Genomic DNA, 24,617 nt, shown 5'->3' on the forward strand with positions numbered 1-24,617 from the left:
TGCCGATGTAATCTAGCATGGGTAGGATGGTCACATCTAGCATGGGTAGGATGGTCATCTGAATCAGGGTTAGTTTGGCAGCTGGGGTGAAAGAGGAGCGATTACGATAGAGGTAACAAAGTCTAGATTTAACTTTAGTCTGCAGCTTTGATATGTGCTGAGAGAAGGACAGTGTACCATCTAGCCATACTCTCAAGTACTTGTATGAGGTGACTACCTCAAGTTCTAAACCCTCAGAGGTAGTAATCACACTTATGGGGAGAGGGGCATTCTTCTTACCAAACCACATTGGAGTTGTTCAGAACAAGGTTAAGGGCAGAGAAAGCTTGTTGGACACAAAGAAAGCTTTGTTGTATAGTGTTTAACACAAAATCTGGGGGGGGAGCAACTACTTCAGGTCTCAGAGCGAGTGACGTCACCGATTGAAACGCTATTAGCGCGCACCACCGCTAACTAGCTAGCCATTTCACATCGGTTACACTAAAATGCGCCAATAGGATCTCGCTAGCTGGTGCTTAGCTCTGCCCCCCCTCCTAATTGTTCTGCCAACTATGACTAATTTTATGACTAATTTGTTCCCACTGGAAACGACAGGCTGTGATCTATCTTGGGTTAGTTATAAACATATTTGGTATAGATCTATTGCCGCGTTCAAAATAACTGGGAACTCGGAAAAATACGAGGTAAAATCATGACGTCAGTGAACTTCAGGTCGGAAAGTCGGCGCTCGAGAAAAAGAAATTCAGAGTTGGATGACCGTTCAAATCGATTTTCCCATTTGTCTTGAACGCACGGAAGTCGGAAATTTCCGAGTTCCCAGTTGTTTTGAACGTAGCATAAATATAGTGTTGCAGGAAGTCCGTCCTAGTCATGACAGGAAAAACTCTCGTTGGTCGGCGGACACGTCTATCAAATAACAGCCATGTCTATATCATGGACTAGACTCGAATGACGAAAGCTTTTAATCTGGTCCGGCTCACATACTGTATGGTGGAAAAATATATATAGGATACGACATTCTATATTTGTTTTAAAGCAGATAGTTTGTGACCCTACGCATGTCAAAGAGGAAGCAAGATGCTGAACAATTGTCAGAGCATTTCTACTGGTTGAACCGTTAACTGCGGGTGTTACGAAACGATCTGCCGAAACCAAACCAGATTGGATATGATTTAACCCTATTCTGGTGGGCGACATTTGTGAATACGAGCCAAATGATGTCCGGAAAGCATTTCAAGGCTCATGAAGTCAGTTGCTATATCAAATATTTCATATTTGGATTCAATATAATATTTTGGGTAAGTAAGTGTGCTATATGACGTTTTCAGTGTCTATCATGGCTTTATAGACTAGCCTACATCATATTGAAATGCTTTTCAACCTTGGCCTGCATTTCACATATGGGGGCAAATGGGCAAGGAATGTGTGTCATTAATGTTGTTTATGTCTTACATCAAGGGATGCAATAAATAAGATAATTGAACGAATTTAAATTTGAATGCAGTGCACATTAGGTTATTGGTTATTAACGTTGAATAGGTGATTTATCAGGAGACCAACGTACGGGACTCCCAATAATAGCCGAATCGGTGGTAGGTGCAGCAATGTTGAACTGAAATAGTAGAATGATGGTTTATTTTGATAAAAGCTACCTATATAGGCAGCTTTCCCCCTGCTGCTCGTTGTCATTATAAGTATCCATATGTGATTACGTCATACTGATATTTTTTTGGTCATTAAATCTGTAGGTCCTACTGCTCATGGCATTCCTTAAATTAAATGCAAGCTATAGCAGTTTACATCAGATAACAATGAATGAGGTTTGCCAACTGTCTCGTATTAGCCAGGATGTCGCTTATACTGGGCGAAATTGGTTTGTCCTATGTTCATCCAATCACAGTATAGCGTAAACGCGGCAATTCCTGCAAAGTAATGTCTGTTGTTGTTCGGTCGGTTGGGCATATCAAGGAAATATGGATAGACCTGCAAAAAAGAAAAGACTGCAGCTACAACAAACAATGGGAAGCAAACAAGACGTGGGTTAAACCCGCGTTATTCCGTCTTGAATTCTCAATTGGCCATGGAGGGGAGAATGACCTAACTCAGCATGCATCCACAGAAATGCACAAGAATGCCACGCTAGCTAAATGTGCTAGCAATATCGGTGCATTCTTCGTGACGTCTACTGTGGAAAATGACTAAATCGTGGCATGTGAAGCCCTGTCCTGTGGCACTGAAGAGTATGAAGAAAAAACTGAAGTTGCTCATAAAAAAGCTGGAGGAAACAACGCTCTGCATCAGATGTTTACGAGGAAGTCTAAAAGTTCAAAATGAAGACGCTTCAGCAGGAAACAGGACAGCTTTTTTTGTATACCAGACCAAGCAGCTGATGGACAAACAACTGTCAGCACAAAGGTCCAAGCAGCAACAGTACTTTGAAGTTCTATGACACTGTCATTACATAGATTGACAAGTGGTTTGATTTCTCACCAGAATATGTAATGGTGAAACTGAAACCAATCGTCCTCTATGAGGAGCTCTCCTTCACTGACCTGGAGCAGGTGGTTGCCCTCAAAATGACAGAGACAGTCAGTATGGACCAACTCTGAAGAGTTGTGTGCTAGCTGAGAGGAAATACAGAAAGCCAGACAAGATACCACAACATCCACCAGTGAGAAGTGGGTGGCAGTTTTCCAAAACCTAGGGAAAGCCAACTTGATCAACATGTTCAGGATGGTCTCATTTGTCCTTAGTGTGCCAGGCTCAAATGCCTTTGTAGAGAGGATTTTTTCTCTGATGACCATTAAATGGTCAGACTCAAGAAACAGATGCAGCACAGAGGCTCTGTGACAGAGCTGATCAAAAATGAACTTCAAATATCTGTGAACTGTMACTTGTCATGTAAGGACTTCTCTCTGGCTATGCAAAGGGACAAAGGACTGCTTGAATCAGTCAGGAGCAGCAAAAATAATCCATAGAAAAAGTAGACTTGGTGAGTGACTCATGCCCCTCTTTTCCTGTTTTGCATTTGAATTGTAAACATTTTTTTTTTGCTGTAAAGGTCCAAATTGTGATTTATTTGATCATTTATTTTGAGGTTTATTCACATAAGTTTACATAATGATACAGTTTTAGTAAAGCTATAGACTAAATGGAATATAAAAATGCTTTGCCTTTCCCATTGAATAAGAATATGAATATACACTGTATATTCATTCACACAACACCATACCCACACCTCCGTGGCACCGTGCACTGACACGCCACCTTTTGTCCCTTATTTGGTAGTGAGAAAGTTGGCAACATCACTGTCCATGACAATTATGTCAACATGCAGGCTATTGAGAAAAATAACTACTTTATCTCATACATTGTTTCCTTCTGGCCATACATCTAATCAATTGTCAGTAGGCTGTAGAATGCATGAACTGAGGCCTTGCCTCCAAATCTGTGAAAAACCTCCAAATCTGTGAAAATTAATTGCATTCTCCACTGAACCCTATAGCCATACTGCATAGGGGCCTATATGTAATTATGGCCTAGAGTAGATATACAATCACCGGCCAGTTTATTAGGTACATGAAAATTGATTGCACCTACAGACAGTGAGTCAAGTGGCCGTGGCTTGCTATATAAAGCATTCAGTTACTGTTGGATTGAACATTAGAATGGGCAGAACAAGCAACTTTGAGCGTGGTAGGTCAATGCCAGGAGCTCTGGATCCAGTATTTCAGAAATGGCCGTCCTCCTGGGCTTTTCGCGCACGACAGTGTCTAGGGTTTACTGAGAATGGTGCGACAAACACAAAACATCCAGTCAGCGGCAGTCCTGTGCGCAAAAAGCAAATAGGAACACTCTGCCCACGTGTTCTCGCACACCCCGAGAGCTTCTGGTCAGCGGGGTGGTGGCACTGGGATCCTCATCTCTCCCAAGTGGACATTCTCTCTTTCTCCCCTGACCCATCTGTCTATCGCCTCCTTTGAATTCCATGCTGTCACAGTTACCAGCACTTTCAAGCTTAACAATCCTATCATTTATCGCCCTCCAGGTTCCCTTGGGAAGTTCATCAATGAGCTTGACGCCCTGATAAGTTCCTTTCCTGAGGATGGCTCACCTCTCACAGTTCTGGGTGACTTTAACCTCCCCACGTCTACCTTTGACTCATTCCTCTCTGCCTCCTTCTTTCACTCCTCTCCTCCTTTGACCTCACCCTCTCACCTTCCCCCCCTACTCACAAGCAGCAATACGCTTGACCTCATCTTTACTAGATGCTGTTCTTCCACTAATCTCATTGCAACTCCCTCCAAGTCTCCGACCACTACCTTGTATCTCTTTCCCTCTCGCTCTCATCAACACTTCCCACACTGCCCCTACTCGGATTTATCGCGCCGTCCCAACCTCGCTCCTCTCTCCCCGCTACTCTCTCCTCTTCCATCCTATCATCTCTCCCTCGCTCAAACCTTCTCCAACCTTATCTCCTGATTCTGCCTCCTCAACCCTCCTCTCCTCCCTTTCTCATCCTTTACTCTCTATTCCCCTATCCTCCAGCGGCTCGGTCCTCCCCTCCTGCTCCGTGGCTCGACGACTCATTGCGAGCTCACAGAACAGGCTCCGGCAGCCGACGGAAATGAGGAAAACTCGCCTCCCTGCGGACCTGCATCCTTTCACTCCCTCCTCTCTACATTCTCCTCTTCTGTCTCTCTGCTAAAAGCCAATTTCTACCACTCTAAATTCCAAGCATCTGCCCTAACCCTAGAAGCTCTGCCACCTTCTCCTCCCTCCTGAATCCCTCCTCCCCTCCCCCCTCCTCCCTCTCTGCTGATGACTTCGTCAAACCATTTTGAAAAGAAGGTCGACGACATCCAATCCTCGTTTGCTAAGCAAACGACACCGCTTTCTGCTCACACTGCCTCTACCCTGTGCTTTGACCTCTTTCTCCCCTCTCTCTCCAATGAAATCTCGCGTCTTTGGCCGGCCGCCCAACAACCTGCCCGCTTGACCCTATCCCCTCCTCTCTTCTCCAGACCATTCGGAGACCTTCTCCCTTACCTCACCTCGCTCATCAACTCATCCTTGACCGCTGCTACGTCCCTTCCGTCTTCAAGAGACGAGAGTTGCACCCCTTCTGAAAAAACCTACACTCGATCCCTCCGATGTCAACAACTACAGACCAGTATCCCTTCTTTCTTTTCTCTCCAAAACTCTTGAACGTGCCGTCCTTGCCAGCTCTGCTGCTATCTCTCTCAGAATACCTTCTTATCCAAATCAGTCAGGTTTCAAGACTAGTCATTCACACGAGACTGCTCTTCTCCGTCACGAGCGCTCCGCACTCTAAAGCTAACTCTCCTCCTCTCTCTCTCCTTCTAGACCTATCGGCTGCCTTTGATACTGTGAACCATCAATCCTCCTCTCCACCCTCTCCGCTGGCATCTCCGGCGCCCACGCTTGGATTGCGTCCTACCTGACAGGTCCTCCTACCAGGTGCGTGGCAGAATCTGTCTCCGCACCACGTGCTCTCACCACTGGTGTCCCCCAGCTCTGTTCTAGCCCTTCCTATTCTCCTATACACCAAGCACTTGCCCTGTCATATCCTCACATGGTCTCTCCTATCATTGCTATGCAGACGACACACAATTAATCTTCTCCTTTCCCCCCTCTGATAACCAGTGGTGAATCGCATCTCTTGCATGTCTGCACATATCAGTGTGGATGACGGATCACCACCTCAGCTGAACCTCGCAAGACGGAGCTGCTCTTCTCCCGGGAAGACTGCCCGTTCCATGATCTCGCCATCACGGTTACAACTCCATGTTCCTCCTCCCAGAGGCTATAAAACTTGGTGATCCTGACAACACCCTGTCTTCTCAACTAACATCAAGCGGTGACCCTTCCTGTAGTTCATGCTCTACAACATTCGCAGAGTACGACCCTGCCTCACGCAGGAACGGCGCAGGCTATCCAGGCACCTTTTCATCTCCCGTCTGGATTAACTGCAACTCGCTGTTGCGGGCTCCCTGCCTGTGCCATTAAACCCCTACAACTCATCCAGAACGCCGCACCCGTCTGGTGTTCAACTTTCCCAAGTCTCTCCACTCACCCCGCTCCTCCGCTCTCTCCACTGCTTCCAGTTGAAGCTCGCATCCGCTACAAAACCATGGTGCTTGCCTACGGAGCTTGAGGGAACGGCACCTCCGTACCTTCAGCGCTCTATCAGGCCCCACACCCAAACAAGGCACTGCGTTCATCCACCTCTGGCCTGCTCGCCTCCCTACCTCTGAGGAAGTACATTCCCGCTCAGCCCAGTCAAAACTGTTCGCTGCTCTGGCACCCCAATGGTGAACAAACTCCCTCACGACGCCAGGTCAGCGGGTCAATCACCACCTTCCGGAGACACCTGAAACCCCACCTCTTTAAGGAATACCTAGGATAGGATAAAGTAATCCTTCTAACCCCCCCCTCCCCCTTAAAAGAGTTAGATGCACTATTGTAAAGTGGTTGTTCCACTGGATATCATAAGGTGAATGCACCAATTTGTAAGTCGCTCTGGATAAGAGCGTCTGCTAAATGACTTAAATGTAAATGTAAAAACAGCTTGTTGATGAGAGAGGTTGAAGGAGAATTGCAAGAATCGTGCAAGCTAACAGGCGGGCCACAAACAGACAAATAACAGTGCAGTACAACAGTGGTGTGCAGAACGGCATCTCGGAACGCACAACTCTTTGATCCTTGTCACGGATGGGCTATTGCAGCAGACGACCACACCGGGGTTCCACTCCTATCAGCTAAAAACAAGAAGAAGCGGCTCCAGTGGGCACGCCATCACCAACACTGGACAATTGAGGAGTAGAAAAACATTGCATGGTCCTATGAATCGTGGTTTCTGTTGCGTCATGCTGATGGCAGAGTCAGGATTTGGTGTAAGTAGCATGATTCCATGGACCCATCCTGCCTGGTGTCAACGGCACAGGCTAGTGGTGGTGGTGTACCGCTGTCCAATCTGCAGCAACTGCATGATGCCATCGTGTCAGCACGGACCAACATCCCTGTGGAACGTTTCCGACTTGTAGAATCCATGCCCCGAAGAATTCCGGCTGATCTGGCGGCAACGGGGGTCCAACCCAGTACTAGATGGGTGTACCTAATAAACTGGCAGGTGAGTGTAGGTAGGCTACAGTGTAACTGCAGTATCGGTAGGTTTACCAACGTTTTCAACGTACATGTTTGCAACATGCAAAATTTCAAATGTAATGTTAACATGTAATTACTCAAGTTGTAGTCTACCGTCACAATACTCTATTATCATATTAATATTTTTCTCTACGGTAATTTCATTGTGCCTGCTTACCATGGCGGCAGGTTGCCTAGTTGGACCAGTAACTGGAAGATTGCTGGTTCAAGCCTGTCACGCCCTGACCTTAGTATTCTATGTTTTCTGTATTATTTTGGTCAGGTCAGGGTGTGACGAGGGTGGGTATGATTGTTTTGTTTTGTCTAGGGTTTTTGTATGTCTAGGTGTGTGTGTGTAGTCTAGGCATATGTAGGTCTATTGTTGCCTGAATTGGTTCCCAATCAGAGGCAGCTGTTTATCGTTGTCTCTGATTGGGGATCCTATTTAGGTTGCCATTTTCCAGTTTGGTTTGTGGGTTATTGTCTATATGTAGTTGCATGTCAGCACTTGTTATAATATAGCTTCACGTTCGTTTTGTTATTTGTTAGTTTGTTTAGTGGTTATTCGTTAATTTAAAAAGTATGTATTCATATCCCGCTGCGCCTTGGTCTCCTCACTACGACGAACGTGACAAAGCCTTGGGTCAGGCGTAAAAAAAAAAAAGGGGGAAAAAAGTGGCAACTGAACTGGGAAGTATACTGGCAGGTACCATCAACTGCATTTGTGCATCTGAGCAAGGCATTTACATTTAAACTGCTCTCCAGCTCTGTGGCTGACACTGCACCTCTCAACATGTGTGTATATATACAGTATATTGGAGCAGGTTGAGATATACAGTATACACATTTCAGTTTATTATGAAATGGACAATAGTGTATCTATTCTACTCAAATCTATCCTGAGGGGCAATGTAAAGTGGGACCCAAAATGCATGATTGCCAATTACCCTCACTGAAGTGACAATAGTTTGAGTGGTACTAAAGGATTAGGGGGCATGAATTACATCTACAGTATATCTAAAATAGATAGAGTATACATGTAAATACAAATGTATTGACGTTGTAACACGTTATATAATTTTTACCATCAATACACTCCAAAAAGACCAGAAAGCAAATGCAGATATGGTGCATGCAACGTGTTTCGACTATGTCTTCTGAAGTGAACCATTATACATCAGATTGATTGTTTGAGTCGTACAGTATACCCTGGTATAGTCTGTGATATCTGTTGACACAGTGCCTACCATTTGTTTCCATTGTAAGATGTTCCCGTGCTGATTGATAGGTTAGATTCTACATTCAGTAGACTACTGATGGAATCCTTGTCTTTAAAAAAATTATAAATATAATTTGGGGCTAATTATTTATTTTCATGTACTGTAGATCCTCACATCTTGTACAGCATAACCTGACAGATGATGTGAACTTCAGGTTAAATGTACACTGCAGCACTCTAATACACTGTGAGGCAAATCTAATTGACTTCTGCTGTAAGGATGTAGATCCATTGATATAAAACCTATAGGCAGGTTCACCGGACACAAGTAAGCATAGTCCTGGACTAAAAAGCGCTTTCTATCTTGAGATTCTGGGCCAGTTTCCCGAATATATGCCCTTTTGACTAATAATAATTTTCTATTGACGATCTCAATTTGAACATGGTTTTTAGTCCAGCACTAGGCTTAAGGAAAGGAAACTGGCCCTTAGCGTGTTCTTTAGTCCAGAACTAGTCAAGGCCTAATCTAGCCTGGTCTAAGATCTGTTTTCCCTCATCAATAGCTTTTAGGGGTGTTGGTAGTATGCATTGATGGAAATGCAGGAGGCTATTGTTCTGTAATATTTTTGCTCACATTATTTCAGGGTTACACAATTTTGCATTTTAGTCCCACTCCATAGAGTTATGGCAGTTCTAAATTCCTGTCTGGAACATTTGAGGAATCCTCCTACATATGAGAAATAATTGGTTGACGTTAACCTCAACAACATTCAGTACATTTCTCATGTCTTGATGGTTGATTTTATGGTGGAATAATTTTCCTCAAGCACAACTCAGTCAATAAGCCAGAGAGCATGTCTTTAGTTTTATATTAGTAACTCATATCTAAAATACTTGTCTGTCTGTCTGTTCACAGTTACTTGGAGTGGCGTTCCTTGGCATAGGGCTTTGGGCATGGAGCGAGAAGGTGAGTCCAGCTGAGATCCCTGGGTGTCCTGTATCATTAGATAACTAATGATCTGCTAGCTGACTGCTCAAAGAATTTGTAACACTTTGCAAGTGTCTGCAGGTATAGTGCATTATGATGCATTTATAATGCATTGTAAGACTTTTTGAGCATAATGTCTTATAATTATTTAATAATGATCCAGACTACATACCAGCCAATTTGAGTTAGTTGAAATGTTCATACATAGACTTTCGACATTATAAGCCTGTTTATAAGACATTATAAAGGCTCATATACATGCTTATAACAAGTTATAAAGCATTATGCTTGCAGKCTTTAAGTAAAGTGTTACTGAAGAGATCCTAGTGTTATTTAGTATTTCTGTTCTACCAATAAAGAAGTATCATATGTCATATTAATAGATCACAGGTTTATAAGTCTATGGCGAGACTGACCCATGTTAATAGTGTTCCACACCCATCTGCCCTGCATGTGATTTATTTCTGTTTAAAAAAAAACAACGTAAAAACACTGGAGTGTTCCAGTGGTAAGCATGACTTCACAATGACTCCTGAATGGATTGGACACATTCACAGGTTCATTTGTATTTATTAGGGATGCCAATTTTTTCATTGTGTTTGATCCTCTTTTGGCTCATATTTCTAAGCTGTCATGAAGGCGGTGTGTGTGTGCATGCATATATGTATGTGCGTGTACATATCCGGGTGTGGATGTGTGAGCCCTTGTACAATATACTGTATGCTTGTGTCTTTGTCATGAGAATCCTAGAGTGGAATCATTTTAGTATGTCTCCACTGCTCAAGCTTTGTGTTTCAAACTCTATAAAACAGTTGACATGATTGACTCATGAATAGTTATGAATAGTTTATTCAGAGTCAATTATATCTAGTGATCCCCCCCCCCCCTCTCTCTCTCTCTTCCCCTCCAGGGTGTGCTCTCCAACATCTCGTCCATCACAGACCTGGGGGGCTTTGACCCTGTCTGGCTCTTCCTGGTGGTGGGAGGAGTTATGTTTATCCTTGGCTTTGCTGGTTGTATCGGAGCACTGAGGGAGAACTCTTTCCTTCTCAAGTTTGTATGTTCTCCTTTTTATTCGAGAGCATTATATTTTACATTGATATGACATAACATTGGAAGTATTTTTCCTACCCCTGTCAATACTTGAACCCTACCCTACCAAGCAATTAAAGGGCAACTCTAATGTGTGTACTAAACCAGAGCACACAGCTTTATGGAGCAAGTGTGTGTTTTTTGTTGTTTGGACTTGTGAATTATTGCTCGCAATTATGTCTTAATGACTTCTTTATTACATTGTGATGTATTTTATGAAGTCATGGTTATGTCAGTTTGTATAAGGGCGTTTTGTTAACATATTTTTAACATCCAGAAAATAATGTCTTTATCAGGTTGTAATATCAACCAAAATATGACCTCTTTCCCATGACTTCTTGATGTCGTCATGAAAGAGACCTTGGGTAACAGAGACCATTTGGTTGTAATCTGGTTATATGATGACTTCTCAAGCAGAAAACCAGTTTAACAACCAGAAACATTTTTCCCCCTGGGGATTGGTGGTCCTTTGATAGAAATGGGGTACACTCTTAGAAAAAAGGTGTTATCTAGAACCTAAAAGGGTTCTTCGGCTGTCCCCATAGGAGAACCCTTTGAAGAACCCTTTTGTGTTCCAGGTAGAACCCTTTCCACAGAGGATTTTACATGGAACTCAAAAGGCTTCTACCTGAAACCAAAAATGTTTATCCTATGGGGACAGCCGAAGAACCCTTTTGGAAGCCTTTTTTCAAAGAGTGTAGATGAAAGGGTTTTTTAGGTTTATGACAAAAAGCTTTATATTGAGTCTTATAAACCAAGTCAACATCTTAGAAGAGCTCTATTATAAAATGTCAATGGAATGTTGAATGGATTGGCAATGAATTGTTAGAGGTCCAGAATGGATTCATTCTCTCTCTTGAACTAGGTGATGGAGGGGGTAGCTGAAAGTAGAAAGCTTGAAAACAACAATGTGATTACTAATGTGTTTGCATAATATATTTGGCTGGCAGTGTTGGTTAGTTCAGTTGCTTTATCTACAAATATGTAGCGTTTGTTCATGTTTCATATTGTCACGTTCGTCATAAAGATCGGACCAAGGTGCAGCGTGGTATGCGTACATTCTTCTTTTATTAAAGAAAGAACACTGAACAAACTAACAAAACAACAAAACGAACGAAACGTGAAGCTATATGAATAGTGCAGAACAGGCAACTAAACATAAAATAAGATTTAAGGGAAATGGCTACCTAAATATGATCCCCAATCAGAGACAACGATAAACAGCTGCCTCTGATTGGGAACCATATCAGGCCACCATAAACATACAAATCACCTAGACCTACAAAACCCTAGACATACAAAAACCCTAGACATACAAAAAAACTAGACAATACAAAACCCCTAGACAATACAAAAAATAGCGTACCCACCCTAGTCACACCCTGACCTAACCAAAATATAAAGAAAACAGAGATGTCTCAGGTCAGGGCTTGACACATATACTGTGATATGCTTCGAAACATTTGGAATGCTAAAAAATAATGACTTCAAGTCCTGGCTGTAAACTGTTTTTCTGGTTGTAGAGACCACATCATTTTTTCATGATGTCATATCCAAGTCAGATAACAACCAGTTAAAGGACATGTTTTTCTGGTTGCTAAAAAGGTGTTTAGCACTGTTGGGAGATTTGGAAAGCCATAGGAAATCAGTCAACAATATAATAATACTTTTATTGGAAATATTCATATTTAACTTACAATCTGTAGATACTATGCAATTTAGAAAGGTTCAGAATTTATGTGAAACAGCACAGTTGACAAATATATGGCACATGGAAATCATAAGAGGGTGGTTTACGGAGATAGGTGGGATGGGCTGAGGGGTGGGTTTAAAAGCTCATATTCTATAATAGTTATGACTGAAAACACGATATATAATGTTTACCGAAAGTACTTAAACACAATCTATCCAGATATAATGTACAGTTGAAGTCGGAAGTTTACATACAGTTAGATTGGAGACATTGAAACTCTTTTTTCAACCACTCCACAAATTTCTTGTTAACAAACTATAGTTTTGGCAAGTCGATTAGGAAATCTACTTCGTGCATGACACAAGTAATCTTTCCAGCAATTGTTTACAGACAGATTATTTCACGTATAATTCACTGTATCACAATTCTAGTGGGTCAGAAGTTTACACACACTAAGTTGACTGAGCCTTTAAACAGCTTGGAAAATTCCAGAAAATTATGTCATGGCTTTAGAAACTTCTGATAGGCTAATTGACATCATTTGAGTCAATTGGAGGTGTACCAGTGGATGTATTTCAAGGCCTACTTTCAAACTCAGTGCCTCTTTACTTGACATCATGGGAAAATCTAAAGAAATCAGCCAAGACCTCAGAAAAAGAAAAAATTGTAGACCTCCACAAGTTTGGTTCATCCTTGGGAGCAATTTCCAAATGCCTGAAGGTACCACGTTCATCTGTACAAACAATAGTACGAACGTATTAACACCATGGGACCACGCAGCCGTCATACCACTCATAGAGACGAATGTACTTTGGGGCGAAAAGTGCAAATCAATCCCAGAGCAGCTGCAAAGGACCTTGTGAAGATGCTGGAGGAAACAGGTACAAAAGTATATATCCACAGTCAAACAAGTCCTATGTCGACATAACCTGAAAGGCTGCTCAGCAAGGAAGAAGCCACTGCTCCAAAACCGCCATAAAAAAGCCAGACTACGGTTTGCAACTGCACATGGGGACAAAGATCTGATGAAACAAAAATAGAACTGTTTGGCCATAATGACCATTTATGTTTGGAGGAAAAAGGGGGAGGCTTGCAAGCCGAAGAACACCATCCCAACTGTGAAGCACGGGAGTGGCAGCATCATGTTGTGGGGGTGCTTTGCTGCAGGAAGGACTGGTGCACTTCACAAAATAGATGGCATCATGAGGAAGGACAATTATGTTAAGACACCAGTCAGGAAGTTAAAGCTTGATCGCAAATGGGTCTTCCAAATGGACAATGACCCCAAGCATACTTCCAAAGTTGTGGCAAAATGGCTTAAGGACAACAAAGTCAAGGAATCGGAGTGGCCATCACAAAGCCCTGACCTCAATCCCGTAGAAAAGTTGTGGGCAGAACTGAAAAAGCGTGTGCGAGCAAGGAGGCCTACAAACCTGACTCAGTTACACCAGCTCTGTCAGGAGGAATGGGCCAAAATTCACCCAACTTATTGTGGAAGGCTACCTGAATCATTTGACCCAAGTTAAAACATTTTTAAAGGCAATGCTACCAAATATTAATTGAGTGTATGTAAACTTCTGACTCACTGGGAATGTGATGAAATAAATAAAAGCTGAAATAAATCATTCTCTCTACAATTATTCTGAAATTTCACATTCTTAAATTAGTGACTTCAACTGTATATCAAATAACTATATTCTTGCTATGTAACTTGTGTGAAAAAAGTGCCATATATGTAAAACGTGTGTAGAATGTACATGTAACAAAAAAATTTTTTTTATTTTTGTCCTCCGAAGAGGGGTGATGGGCCACACACATTTTTAAATAGAAAATAATTTACAAAACGTCCTGTTGCAAACCAGTATACCACCTGATCATAAGTAATTTGAACCAATTTTCTCGCTGGGTATCCCATATTAAGTGTTGGCCAACATTGCTCTGTTCCAGTTCTCCGTGTTCCTGGGGATCATCTTCTTCCTGGAGCTGACAGCTGGAGTCTTGGCCTTCGTCTTCAAGGACTGGATCAAGGACCAGCTCAACTTCTTTATCAACAACAACATCCGGGCGTACCGGGATGACATTGACCTGCAGAATCTCATAGATTTCACCCAAGAATACGTAAGAGCAGTTATCTTTTCAGAACTGTCTTTCTGTGTGATAAGATTAATAATTTACTGGTGCACCCAGTGGTGTAGTGAGGGCTATACGCAGGTACAGTTCCTTTGGAAAGTATTCAGAACCCTTGACTTTTTCCACATTTTGTTACGTTACAGCCTTTTTCTAAAATGGATTAAAAAAATTGTAATTCCCTCATCAATCTACACACAATACCCCATAATAACAAAGTAAAAACAGGTTTTTATACATTTTTGCTAATTTATAAAAAATAAAATACTGAAATATCACATTTACATAAGTATTCAGACCTTTTACTCAGTACTTTGTTGAAGCACCGTTGGCAGCGGTTACAGATGGGTCTTTTTGGGTATGACGCTACAAGCTTGGCACACCTGTATTTGGGGAGTTTCTCCCATTCTTTTTTGCAGATCCTCTCAAGCTCTGTCAGGTTGGATGGGGAGTGTCGCTGCACAGCTATTTTCAGGTCTCTCCAGAGATGTTCGATCGCGTTCAAGTCCGGGCTCTGGCTGGGCCACTCAAGGACATTCAGGGACTTGTCCCGAAGCCACTCCTGCGTTGATTGGTTGTGTGCTTAGGGTCGTTGTCCTGTTGGAAGATTAACCTTCGCCCCAGTCTAAGGTCCTGAGCGCTCTGGAACAGGTTTTCATCAAGGATCTCTCTGTGCTTTGCTCTGTTCATCTTTCCCTCGATCCTGACTAGTCTCCCAGGGCCTGCCTCTGAAAATCATCCTCACAGCATGATGCTGCCACCACCATGCTTCACTGTAGCGATGGTGCCAGGTTTCCTCCAGACGTAATGCTTGGCATTCAGGCCAATGAGTTCAATCTTGGTTTCATCAGACCAGAGAACCTTGTTTCTCATGGTCCTAGTCCTTTAGGTGCCTTTTAGGAAACTCCAAGAGGGCTGTCCTGTGCCTTTTTACCGAGGAGTTGCTTCTGTCTGGCCACTCGACCATAAAGGCTTGATTGTTGGAGTGCTGCAGAGATGGTTGTCCTTCTGGAAGGTTCTCCCATCTCCACAGAGGAACTCTGACCAAGGTCACCTCCCTGAACAAGGCCCGTCTCCCCCGAGTGCTCAGTTTGGCCGGGCAGTCAGCTCTAGGAAGAGTCTTGGTGGTTCCAAACTTCTTCCATTTAAAGTTTTTTATTTAATACATTTGAAAACATTTCTAAAAACCTGTTTTTGCTTCGTCATTATGGTGTATTGTGTGTAGATTGATGAGAAAAAAAATAGTTGTATGTGTAAACTTCTGACCCACTGGGAATGTAATGAAAGAAATAAAAGCTTTAAATAAATAATTCTCTCTACTATTATTCTGACATTTCACATTCTTAAAATAAAGTGGTGATCCTAAATGACCTAAGACAGGGAATTTTTACTAGGATTAAATGTCAGGAATTGTGAAAAACTTAGTTTAAATGTATTTGGCTAAGGTGTATGTAAACGTCTGACTTCAACTGTGGGCAGCGGCGGCCTGCTTATTGGCTGAATATCCGTGGCGCGAGGTAGTTGTCAACAAAGCAGCATGACAGAAACATGATGCAAAGTTTAACTACCGGTATTTTCTTAGAAAATATATACTGTATGAAGTGATCTGTGCATTTGAACAACAGTATAAATCCACCTATTTCACTTTTGTATGTCAGAAACCGAATGACCACTGTTGCACATGCTGACGCTTTTTTAAACAGATTAGATTGTACTATTTAGAACGAGCAGCCAGCTCACGAACGAACAAGTGCACCAGGGAGAACGCAAAAAGCATGCAGATGCAATAAGTGAAAACACATTATGTAACTGGGGATAGATAGCTAACAATGTCACAAAGCATGATTCGCTAGCCAGTTAACTTTCATATTAGTTTAGAAAGACTGACATAAACATCAAACTGTTTCTCAAGATTACTGTAGCTGGCTAATTGATCATGACTAATTGATCATGCTTTGTGATACACCCGGTGCTTTGTAATACAATCCGGGGTAGTTCCCCCTCATAGCAAATAGCTGGCAAAATAGCTGGCAAATAGCTGGCGCCCACAGAGGCGAAGCTGCTACTGCTGGCAGTCACTGAGGTGCAGAGTAGCTCAACATCTTGTTTTGAACATTTACTACACTTTATGAGAATTTAAAACATAATCCATGAATTATATAATAATCAATTTTTATTTAAAAATATAACTTTATTTTTATTTTTGGGGGACCAATCAAAAGTGGGGCACGGCCCTAATTCCCTAACGGGCGAGCTGCCATAGACTGTGGGCCTACATTCAAATCAAATGTTATTTGTCACATGCATCGAATACAGGTGTACAGGTGTAAACCTTACCGTGAAATGCTTACTTAACCAACAGTGCAGTTTAAGAAATAGAGTTAAGAAAATATTTACTAAATTAACTAAAGTCAAAGCCGCCTTATGGTCAGATGCCGAGCAGTTGCCATACCAGACGGTGATGCAACTGGTCAGGATGCGCTCGATGGTGCAGCTATAGAACTTTTTGAGGATCTGGGGACCCATGCCAAATCTTTTCAGTCTCTTGCCCTCTACACAGCTGTCTTGGTGTGTTTGGGCCATGAAAGTTAGTTGGTGATGTGGACACCAAGGAACTTGAAACTCTCGACCCGCTCCACTACAGCCCCATCGATGTTAATGGGGGCCTGTTCGGCCCTCCTTTTCCTATAGTCCACCATCAGCTCCTAACATTGTTATAGGTCTACAGTACAGAAACACCACTAGCCAAATGATCAGTTCCTCTGCACCCTCCAAAAAATAGGTTTTATAGATTTCACAGACATCAAACATTTCACAGACATCCAAAAATGGTCTCCTGATATGGTTTAAGCATTACTGGACTTAGAACATCCAATTTTTGTTATATATAATTTTTTTTAAAGTGTGATTTTGAGAGTGAAAACCTAGAAAAAACTCCAGTGCCTTTAAAAAGTATTCACACTCCTTGACCTTTTACACATTTTGCTGTGTTACAGCTTGAATTTAAAATGGATTCAATTGAAATTTTGTTTCACAGGCCTACGCACAATACCCCATAATGTCAAAGTGGAATTATGTTTTTTGTACAAATTAATACAAAATTAAAAGCTGAAATACCTAAATAAGTTCAGGACAAGAAATGTGCTGAACAAGTCACATACAATTATCTGTAAGGTCCCTCAGTCGAGCAGTGAATTTCAAACACAGATTCAACTGCAAACACCAGGGAGGTTTTCCAATGCCTTGCAAAGAGATCACCTAATGGTAGATGGGTAAAAATAAAAAAAGACACTGAATATCCCTTTGAAGAGGTTGTTGATGTCTGAACGGGATGTTGTTCTGTCTCTTTGGCCTTTCCAGTGGGAGTGTTGTGGAGCCTTTGGGGCAGATGACTGGAACTTGAACATCTACTTCAACTGCACTGATTCCAACCCAAGTCGCGAGAAGTGCGGAGTGCCCTTTTCATGCTGCACCAAAGACCCGGCAGTACGTGTTCTCTCACCACTCTCACTTCACTGAACTATACCCAGTATCCTCTGAGGTACAGACAGCTTTTGTTGTAGTTGATCAGTCAGTACTTCGCTAGTGCAATTGCAAAAACTAATTTGGAAGAGTTATCAAAATGTTCCATTCTAATACCAATACACTTGAAATAGTAAAGTGGCCTGCGAGCACACTTAGCAGAGTCTGTAGGTTAAAGCTCAATACCTTCCTAGTTGTTTCTCTGTGACTAGTCAGAAGCCATGTCATAATCTCTCTCTGTCAAAAGCACTGGCTAGATGGCAGTGTTCCTATCTTAGCTCATATCCCTTTTTAAGGGGCTAACGTTTCACAGTGGCTAACTTCACACCATAAATCATACTCATACAACACACACAAGGAGGGACACAACTAGCCTGTGCTGCACAGAAGTCACTCATACTACAGCCAAACGGCATACAAATAGGCTACATAACCCTAGCTGAGCCTTATTTGAAGATGTTTATGATGAAATACATTTTTTTTTAGCATGCAACAAGACCAGATGGCATGTAGCTTCAAATTACATTTCTTTGCCTACATGCACATACAAAATATAAGTCCTTGACATTATCCATGATATTTGAAAAATAACTAATGGTTTGGCTCACTATACAGGTCAATATACAGTGGGGAGAACAAGTATTTGATACACTGCCGATTTTGCAGGTTTTCCTACTTACAAAGCATGTAGAGGTCTGTAATTTTTATCATAGGTACACTTCAACTGTGAGAGACTGAATCTAAAACAGAAAATCACATTGTATGATTTTTAAGTAATTAATTTGCATTTTATTGCATGACATAAGTATTTGATCACCTACCAACCAGTAACAATTCCGGCTCTCACAGACCTGTTAGTTTTTCTTTAAAAAGCCCTCCTGTTCTCCACTCGTTACCTGTATAAAAGACACCTGTCCACACACTCAATCAAACAGACTCCAACCTCTCCACAATGGCCAAGACCAGAGAGCTGTGTAAGGACATCAGGGATAAAATTGTAGACCTGCACAAGGCTGGGATGGGCTACAGGACAATAGGCAAGCAGCTTGGTGAGAAGGCAACAACTGTTGGCGCAATTATTAGAAAATGGAAGAAGTTCAAGATGACGGTCAATCACCCTCGGTCTGGGGCTCCATGCAAGATCTCACCTCGTGGGGCATCAATGATCATGAGGAAGGTGAGGGATCAGCCCAGAACTACACGGCAGGACCTGGTCAATGACCTGAAGAGAGCTGGGACCACAGTCTCAAAGAAAACCATTAGTAACACAATACGCCTGTCACGTTCCTGACCTTATTTTCCCTTATTTTGTATGTATTTAGTATGGTCAGGGCGTGAGTTGGGGTGGGTTGTCTATGTGTGTTTTCTATGTTGGGATTTTGGGTTCGGCCTGGTATGATTCTCAATCAGAGGCAGCTGTCAATCGTTGTCCCTGATTGAGAATCATACTTAGGCAGCTGGGGTTTCACGTTTGGTTGGTGGGTGTTAGTTGCCGTGTTAGTGTTTTTTCACCACACGGTACTGTTTCGGTTTTCTGCACATCGTTTATTGTTTTTGTATTTCAGTGTTCAGTTCGGTTTTAATAAATCATCATGAGCACTTACCACTCTGCATATTGGTCCGATCCTTCTCGCCTCTCCTCGTCCGATGAGGAGGACGACTTAGACAAACGTTACAACGCCGTCATGGATTAAAATCCTGCAGCGCACGCAAGGTCCCCCTGCTCAAGCCAGCGCATGTCCTGGCCCGTCTGAAGTTTGCCAATGACTATCTGGATGATCCAGAGGAGGAATGGGAGAAGGTCATGTGGTCTGATGAGGCAAAAATAGAGCTTTTTGGTCTAAACTCCACTCGCTGTGTTTGGAGGAAGAAGAAGGATGAGTACAACCCCAAGAGCACCATCCCAACCGTGAAGCATGGAGGTGGAAACATCATTCTTTGGGGATGCTTTTCTGCAAAGGGGACGGGACGACTGCACCGTATTGAGGGGGGATGGATGGGGCCATGTATCGCGAGATCTTGGCCAACAACCTCCTTCCCTCAGTAAGAGCATTGAAGATGGGTCGTGGCTGGGTCTTCCASCATGACAACGACCCRAAACACACAGCCAGGGCAACTAAGGAGTGGCTCCGTAAGAAGCATCTCAAGGTCCTGGAGTGGCCTAGCCAGTCTCCAGACCTGAACCCAATAGAAAATCTTTAGAGAGAGCTGAAAGTCCGTATTGCCCAGCGACAGCCCCGAAACTTGAAGGATCTGGAGAAGGTCTGTATGGAGGAGTGGGCCAAAATCCCTGCTGCAGTGTGTGCAAACCTTGTCAAGAACTACAGGAAACGTATGATCTCTGTAATTGCAAACAAAGGTTTCTGTACCAAATATTAAGTTCTGCTTTTCTGATGTATCAAATACTTATGTCATGCAATAAAATGCAAATTAATTACTTAAAAATCATACAATGTGATTTTCTGGATTTTCTGGAAATTACAGACCTCTACATGCTTTGTAAGTAGGAAAACGTGCAAAATCGGCAGTGTATCAAATACTTGTTCTCCCCACTGTACATATGCCTATATCAAGCTCACTAATAACCCCAGTTTTAAACCATCCTCTCACTTAGCAGGCCCTGCATCCATTTCTATCTACTGTTTGCAAACTTGTCGCAGGTTTGGTATTGAGTCAATTAGGCGAATGCTGTGAATATACCGTTTATAAATATCCTCTCTTTTGTATTGTAGGAGGATGTCATTAACACCCAGTGTGGCTACGACATTCGAGCTAAAGCGGTGAGTTGAATCGTTCTTATTGCAGAAAATGTTATTTAAGATTCCTGGAAATGCTGTGAAGTACTTTGTCATAGAGTCTCCTCCAATATTCTAATTCGAAAGTCGCTGTTATTAGTGTTGAGCCGACACACTGAGGCCGGTGCAATGCCTTAGTATTAGAGGAGAAAACGTTCTTCAGAGACCTGCTGTCTTGACTCTTAGATCAAAAGGAATAATATTACATGTGTTCATTTCTAAATGAACTTATTTAAACTCACAGACAATTAGTAAAGCTTAAACCAAGTGTATTCACCCATTGGGTCAATACAGCTGCAAAAGACAAAATAAATATTCACACAAGTGGTAATATATATATACCCCAATTTGGGTGGCGTCTCCTCCTTCTCTCTAAACATGACATCTTTATTACTAGGCAGGAAGTTAAGTGATACGGTCAGTAAACTGTTCCTTCTCTCTTAATGTGACCTGACCTCGACCCCCTTCCTCACTAATCCACAGCTATCCACCCTTATCAGTGCCTGCCAACATATGATCGTCTTCCCTGCACTCAGTACATTCCAAGCTTAATTGCCTCTACCGTATACATTCCTCCTACAGATAACCATTAACTTCTAGTGTAGACCCTCTAGAACATAGCACTCAATATTTCAATTGTATACCTGATAATTAACACTATTCCAAGTTTAGGAGTCAGAATCCATCACGTGGAAAGGGGGACTTGATACTAGATCAGCACTCCTACTCTGAGACACTTGATACAAACAGACCCAGAATCCATCATTATGGCAGTCTGTTCACTTGGAAGCAAGCTCCCAGAGTTTTTCCCACAACATGGGGATGGGTTGTTTCATCAAAAGGCAGTCCTCAAAATAAAACAGGAATCGTGGAAAACTGTTTCCCAATAGGGGAGGCAGTTAGCCTAGTGGTTAGAGCGTTGGGCCAGTAACCATAAAGGTTGGATCGAATCCCAGAGCTGACAAGGTAAAAATCTGTCGTTCTATCCCTCAACAAGGCAGTTAACACTTGAGTGTCTCCCTTGATCCTAGGTCCTGGCAGTGTTGTGCAGACTCAGGACAACTGAGCTTTGGAGGAATGCTCAGATTTAAAGAGGAGTCCGTAATTTGCTTTCTAATGATTGTGATCTTTTCCTCAAAGAAGTTCATGAATTTATTACTGTTGAAGTGAAAGCCGTCCTCTCTTGGGGAATGCTGATTTTTAGTTAGCTTTGCGACAGTAGCAAAAATAAATTTTAGATTGTTCTTATTTTCCTCAATTAAGTTGGAAAAATAGGATGATCGAGCAGCAGTGAGGGCTTTTCGATACTGCATGGTACTGTCTATTTAAGTGCATAGATGACATATATTTTTCCCCCTGCTTCGAGACATGATAATGCATGATAATCGTCCATTCTAAATAAATATAATTCACACACATACTAAATAATATATGTGAAGACAAGATTAAATCAAGAATAGTCTGATGGATGATCATATTAGCCTATGACTTGTGAATTATATATTTGCTGCCGGAAAATTCGAGGCATTATCAAGGGCTTCAGAGACTGATGAAGTGTGTACAGACTGCACAAAAAACAAAGCAAGGCTCATGCCTTTCATGCACCATAAAAATACACATTACATGCATAATCACATTTGCAGTCACTTTTGATAATGGTGTTTTCCCGCTAATGGAACATTTGTGCTTATAGTCTACTGCCTTGTGCACATTGCTGAGCTTATAATGTGAAGAAATATTCTAATAGTTTATCAACATTTGAAGCTAAACGTTCTCATCTGTTGCATCAGCATCATTACTTAAAGTTTTTGTTGATGCTAGTGGTTGTATTAATTTGGGATCTATCACATCCCACAACTGTCCCAGACTATGTTTGGAATATTTATTTCTCGCACAGAATAGAATAGGTCAACTTTTGTTCTATGGGGGATAGTCGATTGACATAGGCTAGTGCTTTTGCTGTTCGTTCGGGCCTACTTCTCTTGTTGACTGACAAAATGTAAATGTGGACAGTTCTTCCAGTATCTTCAATTAGATTAGATAAGGACAGTTGCGTCCCCGATGTGTCTGTCTTCACTTGTAGCCATGTGAGTGAGCGGTGCTTCGGAGTGCTCAGCCGGGAGAAGGGAATTATAATTATTATATTCAGCCCAAGGGCACAACAAACACTGGTCGCAAAAGACATGTATTTTTTTACGGGTCATTATGTCCACACAAAAAGTATGCCGCCATGAAATTTGATACATTATCAAGTGCTTGTTAAATTTTGAGAGACTGATGAAGTGTGTACAGCCGTGGCCAAAAGTTTAGAGAATGACACAAATATAAATTTTCACAAAGTCTGCAGCCTCAGTTTGTATGATGGCAATTTTCATATACTCCAGAATGTTATGAAGAGTGATCAGATGAATTGCAATTAATTGCAAAGTCCCTCTTTGCCATACAAATATACTGAATCCCCAAAAATAATTTCCACTGCATTTCATCCCTGCCACAAAAGGACCAGCTGACGTCATGTCAGTGATTCTCTCTTTAACACAGGTGTGAGTGCTGACGAGGACAAGGCTGGAGATCACTTTGTCATGCTGATTGAGGTCGAATAACAGACTGGAAGCTTCAAAAGGAGGGTAGTGCTTGGAATCACTGTCAATCATGGTTAACTGCAAGGAAGCACGTGCCGTCATCATTGCTTTGCACAAAAATGGCTTCACAGGCAAGGATATTGCTGCCAGTAAGATTGCACCTAAATCAACCATTTTATCGGATCATCAAGAACTTCAAGGAGAGCGGTTCAATTGTTGTGAAGAAGGCTTCAGGGCGGACAAGAAAGTCCAGCAAGTGCCAGGACCATCTCCTAAAGTTGATTCAGCTGCAGGATCGGGGCACACCAGTACAGAGCTTGCTCAGGAATGGCAGCAGGCAGGTGTGAGTGCATCTGCACCCACAGTGAGGTGAAGACTTTTGGAGGATGGCCTGGTGTCAAGAAGGGCAGCAAAGAAGCCACTTTTCTCCAGGAAAAACATCAGATATTCTGCAGAAGGTACAGGGTTTGGACTGCTGAGGACTGGGGTAAAGTCATTTTCCCTGATGAATCCCCTTTCCAATTGTTTGGGGCAAAATTGTTTCCGGAAAAAAGCTTGTCCGGAGAAGACAAGGTGAGCGCTACCATCAGTCCTGTGTCATGCCAACAGTAAAGCATCCTGAGACCATTCATGTGTGGGGTTGCTTCTCAGCCAAGGAAGTAGGCTGAGAAAACAACCATGAATAAAGAATGGTACCAACACATCTTCCGAGAGCAACTTCTCCCAACCATCCAGGAACAGTTTGGTGACGAACAATGCCTTTTTTTAAATGTATTTATTATTTTTAAATTTTACCCCCTTTTCTCCCCAATTTTCGTGGTATCCAATCGCTAGTAATTACTATCTTGTCTCATCGCTAGAACTCCCGTACGGGCTCGGGAGAGACGAAGGTCGAAAGCCATGCGTCCTCCGAAGCACAACCCAACCAAGCCGCACTGCTTCTTAACACAGCGCGCCTCCAACCCGGAAGCCAGCCGCACCAATGTGTCAGAGGAAACACYRTGCACCCGCCCCCCTTGGTTAGCGCGCACTGCGCCCGGCCCGCCACAGGAGTCGCTGGAGCGCGATGAGACAAGGATATCCCTACCGGCCAAACCCTCCCTAACCCGGACGACGCTAGGCCAATTGTGCGTCGCCCCACGGACCTCCCGGTCGCGGCCGGCTGCGACAGAGCCTGGTCGCGAACCCAGAGACTCTGGTGGCACAGCTAGCGCTGCGATGCAGTGCCCTAGACCACTGCGCCACCCGGGAGGCCGAACAATGCCTTTTCCAGCATGATGGAGCACCTTGCCATAAGGCAAAAGTGATAACTAAGTGGCTAGGGGAACAAAACATCGATATTTTGGGTCCATGGCCAGGAAACTCCCCAGACCTTAATCCCATTGAGAACTTGTGGTCAATCCTCAAGAGGTTGGTGGACAAACAAACCCCA

General features: G+C 42.7%; 1 protein-coding gene across 2 annotated transcripts in view; it reads left to right on the forward strand.

Moving 5' to 3' along the window:
- Nucleotides 1-944: 944 nt before the first annotated feature.
- LOC112072531 (tetraspanin-5) overlaps nt 945-24,617 on the forward strand; it is a 30,089-nt gene continuing 6,416 nt past the window's right edge. The window contains exons 1-6 of one of the 2 annotated variants that reach the window (XM_024139934.2): nt 945-1,298; nt 9,303-9,353; nt 10,285-10,431; nt 14,107-14,277; nt 17,647-17,772; nt 20,541-20,588. In XM_024139934.2, coding sequence (XP_023995702.1) covers nt 1,215-1,298; nt 9,303-9,353; nt 10,285-10,431; nt 14,107-14,277; nt 17,647-17,772; nt 20,541-20,588 — 627 coding nt within the window. In that variant the 5' untranslated portion in view covers nt 945-1,214. Of the gene's footprint in view, nt 1,299-6,847; nt 7,154-9,302; nt 9,354-10,284; nt 10,432-14,106; nt 14,278-17,646; nt 17,773-20,540; nt 20,589-24,617 lie in introns of those variants that run through there. The other variant, XM_024139933.2, reaches the window with a different exon arrangement.

Source organism: Salvelinus sp. IW2-2015, unplaced genomic scaffold, assembly GCF_002910315.2.
Source record: "Salvelinus sp. IW2-2015 unplaced genomic scaffold, ASM291031v2 Un_scaffold1952, whole genome shotgun sequence".
In the NCBI taxonomy this organism is placed as follows: domain Eukaryota; kingdom Metazoa; phylum Chordata; class Actinopteri; order Salmoniformes; family Salmonidae; genus Salvelinus; species Salvelinus sp. IW2-2015.